General features: G+C 39.9%; 1 protein-coding gene across 14 annotated transcripts in view; it reads left to right on the plus strand.

Moving 5' to 3' along the window:
• Positions 1 to 12,086, plus strand: part of LOC132141079 (nuclear receptor corepressor 1-like) — an 87,382-nt gene that overhangs the window by 57,703 nt on the left and 17,593 nt on the right. For 11 of the 14 annotated variants that reach the window (XM_059550274.1, XM_059550273.1, XM_059550284.1 and 8 more), the window contains 8 exons: positions 980 to 1,439; positions 1,841 to 2,039; positions 2,419 to 2,602; positions 4,098 to 4,262; positions 11,197 to 11,357; positions 11,474 to 11,594; positions 11,776 to 11,871; positions 11,985 to 12,067. In XM_059550274.1, coding sequence (XP_059406257.1) covers positions 980 to 1,439; positions 1,841 to 2,039; positions 2,419 to 2,602; positions 4,098 to 4,262; positions 11,197 to 11,357; positions 11,474 to 11,594; positions 11,776 to 11,871; positions 11,985 to 12,067 — 1,469 coding nt within the window. The remainder of the gene's footprint in view (positions 1 to 979; positions 1,440 to 1,840; positions 2,040 to 2,418; positions 2,603 to 4,097; positions 4,263 to 11,196; positions 11,358 to 11,473; positions 11,595 to 11,775; positions 11,872 to 11,984; positions 12,068 to 12,086) is intronic. The other 3 variants (XM_059550282.1, XM_059550287.1, XM_059550283.1) reach the window with 1 other exon arrangement.

Here is a 12,086-nt window from a genome sequence, read left to right on the forward strand (position 1 = left end):
CATAATACTGTGCCTTGGTGCATTATATACTTTATTCAGATTCTCCTTTCTAAAAAAGAAACCTGCAAGGCTGCTTCCCTAGTCTGCTTTCCTTGTCATGTGCTAGATGCTGCTTTCTTCTGTTCTCCTTCCCTCAAACTTCTATCTTTCTTTCCATATATGCTTTTTGGAGTAGCACCTGCTGACAGGCACCTGGAGCCAAGCAGGTTACCCTTCATCCCCTTCTCAGAGGGACAGATAACAGATAGACTGTGAGAGTGGCAGAGAGTGTCCACACAGTAAGAGGAGGGAGGAATTATAGATGAGGAAGAGGAGTCATTTTCAGAGAGAAGCATAGTTGCTTCCTAGTGGTTGGATGTGTTTTACTTTTGAGGCAACTTGGCTCTTTGCAACCTGTGGGCATCTGTGATTTTTGCCTGTGATGTGGATATGTAAGTTAGCCTGTAGGTTATATATGTATACACACTACTTTTCAAAGTTTCAGGATCAGTAAGAATGAAAAAAAAAAAAAAAACTTTTATTCACCAAGGTCACTGAATAATTTACAATATAGACCTTTGCATTGTTGAAAATGAAGCCTTGGTGAGCTTAACAGAATTGTCCAAGACATCAAAACAAATGTACCAACCCTGAACATTTGAATAGTATGTTTATGCAGTGCTTCATGTATTTTATATGTTGCACTTCCTGTGACCCTGGAGGGTATGTCATCAAATGGCAAGAGTGGAAAGGTAGTGATTAGCCAAAGGATGTTTGCTGTTCAGAAGTCCATTAACTTGATTGTGTGATGCCATGTGCAGCGATGGTGACCTCAAATGCTGCCTCTTCTCTGCCACGGAAGGGTTGTTTGGGTTCTCTGCTTCTCGTCCTTTGTGTTTCTGTAGCAGAGATTGACATAAATTGGGTTTGATACTCTCTGTGAAGAATTTAAAGAGGATGTGATGGCTCAATCATACGCTTTATCATCTCCTTTCCTCAGGTCCCGATTACAGTTCGGACACAGAGAGTGCGCCTTCTCCAACTCAAACAGATCCCACCAAATCCGATGGGCTAACTCATCCCAATTCAGCTCTGGACGGTGTGTCGGACCAGGACGTCACGGCAAACAAAGGCCCAGTAGAAGAAGCCAAGGGCCAGGAGCCTCCGTATGGTGAGCTACAGGTGAAAGTTGAGAAGAGTCCAGAAGGAGGAGCTGAAGACATGCTTCCTCAGGATGAGCGTGCACACTCTGCATACGAAATGCAGATCCATCCAAAAAGTGAGACACAGGATGTGGAGATGACCACTCCGAGCAGCGAAAGAGCACAGGTGCAAGTGAAGACTGAGCCGAAGGTGAAGGACAAGGAGGAAAAACAGGTGGAGCAACACCACTCCGATAATGACTCTAGCGCCACCTGCAGTGCGGATGAGGATGTGGAGGCTGAACCTGACCGACAAAGGTGAGAACGCCAATGCTCATGTTCTGTTATGGGTTTTTCAGACATACAGTGCTATTGGGTTCTAGTAGCATGGATAAGGGTGGTGATGTATTAATTGAAAGATAATGTATATGTGTGAAAATTTTTATGAATAATAAAAATATACATTTAAATTTGAAATGTAAATTATTAATTTCAGTTCTTGTAGCCTTAAAGAAAAAAAAAGAAACTTACTGTTGTGCTCTGTGTAATGAATTAATTATATTGCTTCAGGTTTTATTAAATATAGTTTTAGTTTTATTTTGTTGTATTAAGGGTATGTGTCTGTGTTTTTGTGTATATGTGAAAACCCCTTTAAATGTGACTAGCAGTAGAGTTTCAGTAGCTAATGCATTTTATTATCTTGTTCCTTCCTGTGGCAGACTTTTCTCTCTGGAGAAGCCGTCATTGCTTGGCCCTGCAGGCTCAGTGGTCGTGTCCTCACCCAAATTCCTCAACGTGCAGCAGCTACAGCATCGGGCCGCCACCATCCCCCCTATGGTCAGTCCCCATAGCCTCTACCCCCACTTAGCATTCAGATATGCCCCTCTGGACAGAGACAGGGCCCAGCCACCCCGCCACGTGAGTCCTGCCTCCATCTCCACCTCCGCAGATCCCGCGCTGTGATTCGCTTCTGCGGCAATCAGCAAACGAATCAGCAAATACCAATTGATTTTCCTCACTGAAATGACGACGTTTGGCTGCTCTGTTGGGCTGATTAGTTGTGCTTTTTGTTGGTGTCTGTTGTGGCGATTTGGTGTGGCTGTGAAATGGATTTAATCTAACTGAGGCCCTGATTGGCCATTCACAAGGTTCATGAAAATGTAGCATTGGTGCACAGCAAACAATAGTCATGCATTTAAATATTTAATCATTTAAATTTTTTCAAATGGAGCAGTGAACATTAGTCCAGCATGTAGCCCCCATTTGAATCCTCTCTGTTCCTGAATGGTTTGTTTAGGTTTCAGCTCCATACGGTCACAGCAACGTTCCCGGAGGACCGTTGAGCGGCTTTGCTATGTTCCAGCACCAAATCAAAGCTGTACATGAGTCCGTGCAGGAGGACAAGCAGAGACTGGATCAGAATGAGTCTGACCGCAGACCGCGGGTCACCACCCACAGCCCCACTGTAGTGGACAGAGAAGGTGAGTCAGACGCAGAAGGAAAGAGAGAAATAATGCACAAAAACACTTAAGGTGAATTTAGAAAAAAAAAATCCAGCACCAAGTGTTTTGCTGAAATGTCCCTTTGCTCTTTGGTCAATATCCACTTGTTGAGATTCTCAGACCGAGTAGATTCACAAGCTTATAAAGTCATGAAGAAGTGGAATTGGTAAGAATTTTTTTGGGATCTACCAAATGGTTAATTGGATGGAGCAGATCTGAATGTGAGCTTGCAGTTGATTGTTTAAATGATTGTTGAAATCCAGCATTCACCACCAGAGAGAAGTTGTTTTCATCAGAAGGCTGAGTAATGTTTGAATAATTATTATGAGGTCAAAGCAAATGTTAAAAGATGAAACGCATGATGCATGGATGAATTGTTCACAATAACTAAATGGATTGAACCAACATGTGAATTTGTTTGTGTGTGGGCATTTCTTCATTTTATCTATCTATCTATCTATCTATCTATCTATCTATCTATCTATCTATCTATCTATCTATCTATCTATCTATATATATATATATATATATATATATATATATATATATATAAATTGCATGCATTTAATATATATGCATTTCAAATGCTTTACCATTTAAATGAAATGCAATTTATATATATATATTATACGTGTGTGTGCGTTTTCATATAATGTCCAGACATTTTAATATCTTGGGCAGTTAATAAGGGGTTTACAGAGAAGCTTTGGTAATTATGACATCAACCTAACCTCCTCAATATGAAAGTAATCTCATCCGAATGGAGCATTTGTCACTTTTTGTTTGGGAGAACTCCTGGCCAAAGGAACTGTCTCTGAAGGGAAGAGAGCAGTGAACAATACAAAATTGAGGTTACAGAATCACCCCTGAGACAAACAGACTGAAAGACAAGCAGATGGACCGCTGCAAAACAAATAGATTGGGATGTGCCTGTAGTGCCTCTGTTCTATCCTCCCATGCACTCTCGCTCAGTTTTTACATGCCAGGAAGTTTGAGCAAAGACAGACGTTTTTCTGTTTTTCCTCCTCCTCCTCTCTGTTTTATAATGGGTCTCCAAAACAGATTTTTGAAGGGTGTCGAGCGCACAGGAGAGAGACAGTGGACTTTGCTCTTCACAGCTAAGAAACACAGTGCTGTTTTTGATAGAGCCAGACAGACGCAGCCAACCAAAAGGAACATTAGGTCACTCTCTTGTAGTGATATCCATTAGAAACACCAAGTTTTGGTCGACCTCATCTTTACAGACCGGCAGCCTGTAGCTATAAAAACCTGCCTTGACATTTCTCTTACCAGTGCATTTGAATGAATAGCACTCAATTAACCTTTCTATATCTTCTATTCCTGTGATTAATGCATGATGAGTCTGTATAGTTTGAATAAGATGTTTTCTTGACCGCAAATAGAAAGGACACTTGACGTCTTTGTCTGCTTGGTGTCTGTGAGTAACTGACTTTTTTCTCTGTTCCGTCCCCAGGTAAGCCATTCACTTATATGCCATATGACCTGAAGCTGATGGAGCAGGAATCTCACGGTGGAGTGGGCAGACCGGGTTCTCCGTACAGACTCTCTCCTCGTGAGCCTAACAAGGCCTCACCCCAGCCCGATGCCAGTAACGCCACCCGCTACAGTGTACCTCCAGGTAAGCACTCTGTACACCCTGTATCCAGGCCAAATTTTTAGAAACCTGCAGCTTTTTTTCAAGAAGGTTTGAGCTCCAAAATAAACTCTCAGCAACACTCACCAAATGAGAGTAAGATGTGACTCTGGACAACAAAATCAGTCTTGAGTGCCAATAAATTGAGATTTATACATAATCTGAAAGCTGAACCTTTCCGTTGATATATGGTTTATTATGATCAGACAATATTTGGCCGAGATACAAAAAAATCGAAATACTGAGAAAATCGCCTTTAAATTGTCCAAATGAATTCTTAGCAATGCATATTACTAATCAAAAATTAAGTTTTGATATATTTACGGTAGAAAAATTTCAAAATATCTTAATAAATAATATATAACATAACTAGTAATTAATAACACAAATAATAAAAATACAAATATGTTGATTTTTATTTAAAATTAAATTAAAAAAGTTAACTGTCTACTTTTCTGGATTTTATATCTTCTCTGGAATGTGTACTAATCTACATTGCACTTGTGTACTTCAAAGATTGTTGGCTTTTACAAGAAAATTTGAAGCATGCATTGCTGGAAGTCACTTTGAAAAACATAAACAAAAAAATATATATAATAATTAGTGGTGGGCTGTTATCGGCGTTAAAGTGCTGCGTTAATGTGAGACTCTTATCGGGCGATAAAAAAATATCGCCGTTAATCTATTCTCAAAGTTGGGTTGGGAGCTGGGTCTATACTAAGCAAGCTATAAAGACTTTCACCTTGATATTTTATATAACCGACTGGCTGAGGCCAGCCTAAAAAGATGCTCAGGACAGTTGACGGGCCACTGCTGCGCATCGTCACGAAAGCTTATCTTTTTTTACGTGTTTTTAAGCCTTACCGCTTGTCGATTTAAACATTAAAGCATCCAAACAAAAGACGCGGAAAAGTTGAACAGAGTAACTGGTTACTCGCCCGCTGTGTTCGGTGCGAGAGAGAGATCGAGAGCCGCGTATCACGGACAGCGACACTGAACCGAGCTCTCTTCTGCGAAGTTCTCCTCGAAGTCCCTCCTGCACCTGAACGAACAAATACAAATCGCAGTTTGAACAAACAAAAAGATGTGAAAGAGCCCAATTCAGCACTGCGGGGTTCTGGTGTTCAGGGCTCACGCAGAGAAAGGCGTCTCAAAACGCTTGAATATCGAATTTGCTTATTTTTGCTCTTGTGTCGACAAATACATACAAGATATTTCAAAATATCCACCTTGGAAATTATGCTCGAAAAAACTGTCAGTTATTTCTTAAGTGAAAGTAAACAGTTGAGGAAAAAATGGGATGTGTATTATATTGGATGCGTTCATCGTCTCTTAAAGTGACCGCGCCTAATTTAGCTACTGGCTGCTGTAATGTTAATCCAAGAAAATTAAAATGAAAATCACTCACTGCTCTTGACTGAATTACTTTGTAGTTTTAACAGTCAAACCAAAAATTATTCAGACACCAGATATAATATTTGATATATATATAGCAAAACCGTAATAATGTGAGAAATGTTGAAGGTGTCTGAATAAATGTAGGTTTGATTGTATATTTCATTTTTACATTGAAGACTATCCAGTGCAATTTTACATTTAATTATTTGGTTTCTGTACCTTGACACCCACAAACTTAAAAAAAACTTAAACATTGTGTAAATAGCACAAATAAATAAAAATAAACGAACATACAAATGAAACAATTTCAAACAGGGCCCACTGGTACAACCTTCACCGGGTCCCCGCTGACCCCAGCTACGGCCCTGCTCAACGTGGGTGTTACGTATGTGGTGCAGAATGGACTCGATGTGCTTTCACACAGGATGTGTTTGCAGTTTGCCACTCGGTACGTAAACGATCGCAGCACTGCTGCAGACGCAACGCTCCTGGAACGCAACTGGAATCCGTTAACATGGGTGCATAAAAAAATATGCAACGCATACGCACTGCAGACGGAGTATGTGTGAAACATGCGTAAGGTTGTTTGCACCTTGTGCAATGTGGAATTAGTTTACAGCTTTTTCAAGCACTTTGTGATGCATTTTGGAAACAGGAGATGAGCCCCTTTTCTAATGCACCACCTAGCTTAAAAAACCCCTTCTCCAAGACTTACTGTTTGTCAATTTTATTTGGGAAACACACATATTCTGAATGCCTTCGGCAGAATTCGAATGAGCCATGTTAATCTAGATTAATCTAGATTAATTTCAAGATCACAGTGAGATTAATCTAGATTTAAAAAATTAATCTATGCCCACCACTAATAATAATTATAATAAATATAATACATTTCTGTTTTACTTTGTCATACATTTTCAAGCCATATGAAATGTTTTTGCTTCTGTGTTTATTTAGACCTGCATACAATTAAGTACACAGGTTTTTTTTATTTCAGTCATTAGTAACTTTGTCTGGAGCGCGTAACCCAGGGTTGTCAAACTTGCAGAATTTAGATTCAACGCTAATTGAACACACCTGATCCAACTAATCAAGTCCTTCTTCAGGCTTATTTGAAAACTACATGTTATGGGTGTTGGAGCAAAGTTGGAACAAAACTCTACAGGGCCCCGGCCCTCCAGGAATGAGTTTGACACCCCTGGTGTAACCTGACGGTGTTTGTGTCACTAGAAAACTGATTATGACCCAGCCTGTGCTTCTCCGTCTTTTAGAATAGCTCTCATTTGTTTGTAAGTTGCATGGCTTTTACGAGTCAGGTCAGTGAGTTTCTTCCTGAAGGAAATCTTAAAGCTCTCACGAGGCTCAGCACATGTGACTGATTCCCTTATCAGCCCTACCCTTACAACCTGGAAACTGTTCTCATGGAGACAAGCACTTATGAGACACACTAGATGTTTCTCTCAGGGAGAGAATACAAATACAGCATCCATTAAGTAAACGGAATGTTCCGTTAGGACGGTGTCACTCCTGCAGGTTTATTTGTTTTATGATGATCAGGTTTCATAATGAACTTTTGGCTTGAGACTTTGGTCTTCAGTGACCTCTGCTGTGAGTCCCAGACTGAGTGGAATGATGTTTGCGTTACTGACCTCTGTGTCCTACATGCATGCTACATCAATAACATGACCGCTACTGATGATACGGCAGCTGTAATTGACGAGGAATTACCTTACTTGGAGGTTCAGAACAAACTAGGGATATCATACTTTGGTTTTGTAGAATAGGAAACAACTTGAGGAATAATAATAAATATTATTATTATTACTATTATCGTTATTACTGTGTCTGTATAAACATTGTTTTATAATTTTAAACTAATTAAATCTAAATTAAATAATGTATATAAACATTATCATGCAATCAAAATGTACACTACCGTTCAAACATTTAGGGGTCGGTAAGATTTATTGTGTTTGAGAACTCTTATGCTCACCATTAGGGATGTGACTAATGATTATTTTGGTAATTCTGACGATTAATCAAGTAATTTTTTTTTTTTTGGTTATAAAAATAGACAATAGACTTTAAAAGTACTTAAAATAGTTATATAATAGCAATTAGGCAATAACTGTTCAGATAAAAAGAATCAAAACAAAGTAATAATACAGTTTTATTGAACAAAGCTGTTGAAAAATATAATGTAATAATATAATAAAAACTTAGGTACATTATGTATTATATCAAATGCCTGTAGAAGGGCGACAATGGCCTGACGATTGTTTTTATACTTTACAACATTAATCCGTATACATTCAAAATACGGATTAAGCGATTACATTAAGAAAACATCACACCCTGCACTACAGAACCGCAGAGACCACCTGATCTCACCTCTACACGCTAGGCTTTTTACACTGCAGGAGACAAGAGTTCACGACTCAATATTTCAGAAGAGATGAGTGAGAGGCTGAGCTGTCTGAAAAGGGGAGAGGTGCTTTTAGTAGGTCTGAGTCACGGGTGAGCAGCAGTGAAGGAAGACTTAATTCCTCCCATGCTAAGAGCTTCAGGTTAGACTCAGGTCTGTGTTTCTTTGTCTGGCTTTAGCCACAGGTTTTTGCTTGAGGCACTTTCCATTTGGGTGAGCTTTTAACTAGCTTTGTCTTTTGTGGTCTAGGTTTTGTAAGCTAGTCAGTTTTGAGAAAGGTCATTTGCAGGTCCTACACAAGTTTGGCAGGTTGTGTGCAGTAGGTCAGAAGTACTGAGCAGTGAATCTGACCTGTGAGACTTGGAGTCTACATTTAAGCAATAAGGGAAGAGTAGCCATTCGGTAGTGTGAATAGTCACGACTGAAGGTCATTGTTAAGCACGATGCTCAATGCAGTTCAAAGGAAAGCACAGCCTTGAGTGACTTGTTGATTTTAACAGTTGTATTTTTTAATTTTTTTTTTATGTTGAGAAAATTCCTCAAGTGGTGTCCTTCCAGATCCAGCCAATGATAGGGATGTAACGATGCACTCCGAGCCGGTTGAAAATCGATAATAATATATGACGATTCGGGTCGGTTGAGATGTTAAACGAATCGCGATACACGTGTTAAACAGCAGTGGGCGCTGAAGCAGTAGCCTATATTTTGACTTCGCTTTGCAGGCGCGATAGCAGCGAACAAGCTGTAACTTTAAACAGTAGCAAAAATGGCGGGTTTGAGTGTGCCCCGCGTGAGCCGTTTGTTGGGCAGAGTGAGGCGTATTGCTGCCTTTTTTCACCGAAGCTCCACAGCTGCGCTCGCAGCCAAACAGATACTGCTGCTGGAGCGGAACGCTATCTCGAACAGCAAGCGGCTGTGACAGCAACTCTACTGACCAACGACGTTCGACTAAATGTCCGTGACATCGATACTTTGGATGGCTCAAACATCCGTGATGCGGAGGACATAGTGAAGCTTCTAAAGCCACTCAAAACGGCCACCACTGTGCTGTGTGACGAAAAAAAACCCCACTGTGTCTCTCATTGTGCCCTTAAAGCATATGATCGAGCATAACATGGCATCCAACGAAGAAGATTCCCCCACTGTGAGCAACATAAAGAGAGCTATACTGAACAACCTTTACAACAGATACACTTAAGAGTACAACCACCTGCTTGAGTGCACCGCATTAGACCCCAGATTCCGGGCTCTGCCTCATCTAGAGACAGACCAACGCGATGATGTATTCCACAGACTGAAGGAGAAAGCTGTACTGATGTTGCAGAACCAGGTAGCCTATTGTATTTATTTTACTCTTTCTCTAAATTGTATTTATTTTACTCTCTCTAAATTGTATTTATTTTACTCTTTCTCTAAATTGTATTTATTTTACTCTCTCTAAATTGATTTTTTTTTATTATGGCATATTTTTCTAAATGTGTTTCCAAATGTGTTTGTGTAAACTGAGTATTAATGATACAAATTATAACAAATGATATTAAAATCTTGCCTTTATAACAATGTGAAACCCCTGTCAATGTTGTACTTAGATTTTACTTAGTCTTTTTATTTCTGCTATTCCTCTGTGCAGGATGAGGGCAAAGAAGGTGCCAGTGGTCACCCCCCCTGCAGCAGAGCAGCCTCTTGACCAGACAGACAGAGCAGGAGCAGAGCTGAAACAACCTCCTTCCAAGAAAACAGCATTGGAAGATCTCCTTGGAGGGACTTTCGATGAACCAGTTGCATAGCACATCAGTCAGATTGACGCAGAAATGAATAAGTACAGAGCTGAAACATCCATTTCCCTCAATAGCTGTCCACTCAAGTGGTGGAAAGAGAATGCTAGGCTATACCCACTGCTATCCAATATAGCAAAAGCATATCTCTCCACACCAGCCACCTCTGTCCCTAGTGAAAGGGTTTTTTCATCAGCAGGGGACATTGTGAATGTAAAAAAAAAAATTAAAAAAAAAAAATTCTAAGCTAGGAAAGAGCACTGGCAAAGCCTTAGTTTGTTTATATGAAAATATTTATTTTATTTGTATTATTTTATTTGGGATTTGTTTTAATATTTCAATTTAGTTTTGTTTTTTGACAAAGATATTTCAGTTTCAAAAAGAAATGTACAGCATTTTGTCTGAGTGAGAATGAAATAATAAAAGGAAACTTTTTCATTTATCTTTCTTAAATCTCATTTTGTACAAACAATTGTGAGAACATCGTATCGTGAAACCAGTATCGTGAATCGTATCGCATCGCAAGTTCAGTGAATCGTTACATGCTTAGCCAATGATATAACAGATTTTTGCTATGCAACAAACATAACAATACCCTATAAGAGATATGCAGTGATACAGTGTCTGATGTCATAGCTGGTACAGTGTTGTGGATTTTTCCATGCTTTTTAACAATGTGCTGACCAATCAGAAGTCAGGAACAGAACTACTTAGTATAATAAACCTTAAAGTACCACTGAAGCACCCTTAAACAAAGCAATATTGTGTATGCTGTTTCCACTAGAACTTGAAAAAGCCACATTTGACAGCTTGTGACCGCTATATCATATTAAAAATGTAAGTCTTAATAGGTTCCCGTAATAGAACTGTTATAAATATACTGTTCCCCTGAATGAACTGTTATAAATGAACTGTTCCCAAAAATATTGAATATAAACTGATGTAGCCTATCTATCAATGTTAAGGCCTCAGTAGTTTGTTTTTGTTGTTTGTTTGTTTTTTGTTTTTTTTTGGACTGTGAAACATTGGGCTGGGGCAGTGTTGCTGCTTTGTGCACAAACTAATTAGTGCAAAAAAATCGAGGCACATGTGCTAACCGCACAATGTATGCAGGCCAGGATAGAGAAAAAAAAGTGTGGTTACAGTATGCAAGAAATGTATGACACTAGCAATATATGCATTACCTAGCATACACATAAAAACCATAGTATATTCTGGGCTTTAGAGACAGAGACTTTTGTCAACTGTGCAAGGATAAAGTGTGATCCTATTTGCCCGCCTCTTTTCATCCCTTGTGCCTCTTATCCTTTTATTCCCACAGTTCTCCAGCCAGCACCAAACCAGGCGGTTCAGAATCTTTCAGATGTCCGCATGACGTTTTCCCGTCACAGGCCGCCCAACATTCCGTCTCCTCCACCCCTCATTCCCACTTCCAAACCCACCGACAAGCCCTCCTTCATTCAGGGAGGCTCCATTTCACAGGTAAGAGAAATGCTTTCAAGTGTTATTTAAGACTCTTTTTGCTTCTGCTAAGTTTAAATACTTCCTACATGTAATGGGATCAAGGCAGGGGATCAAGATTTGTGTCTTCCCTGCAGGGAACGCCAGGAACGTACCTTCCTTCTCAAACGCACGCTGTGTACGTACCGGAGGTAGTCAAGACCACAGGAGGGTCAATCTCACTCGGTTTACCAAGACAGCAGGACCCTGCCAAACCTGGTGAGCAAGAGAGATTTGAGAGTATAAATACATCTTAATCCCCGCAATTAAACTCAGCTTAACTAGACTCAGCCGTGGCTTCTGTGTCCGAGTTTTGTTATGAAGTTAAGAAGATGAATACATCATGTGGTGCATGAAATGTGTAATCTAAACACCTGATTTTGTTTGTGTGTGTGCTTAGTGTCATATATTAAGCAGGAAGAGTGTTCTCCACGTGGACAGAACGCTCAGGCGGAGGGACTCTTATCCAGAGCTCAGTATGATGGAGTTGTCAGAGGTGAGATGACTAAAAATATACTATGAAACGTATAAAGGTTAATTTTAAACAGTCTTAGCATTCAAACACAAACCAAACAATGTTTTTCTTCCTCTCCTCTGCCCCCACATAAGGACCCATACAGATTCCAGACATGAGAGGGCCACCTGGAAAAGGCTCCGAGGGCTTGACTTTCAGAGGAGGCTCCATTACGCAGGTATCTTCATTATAGGCCT

The sequence above is a fragment of the Carassius carassius genome, chromosome 5, assembly GCF_963082965.1.
Source record: "Carassius carassius chromosome 5, fCarCar2.1, whole genome shotgun sequence".
In the NCBI taxonomy this organism is placed as follows: domain Eukaryota; kingdom Metazoa; phylum Chordata; class Actinopteri; order Cypriniformes; family Cyprinidae; genus Carassius; species Carassius carassius.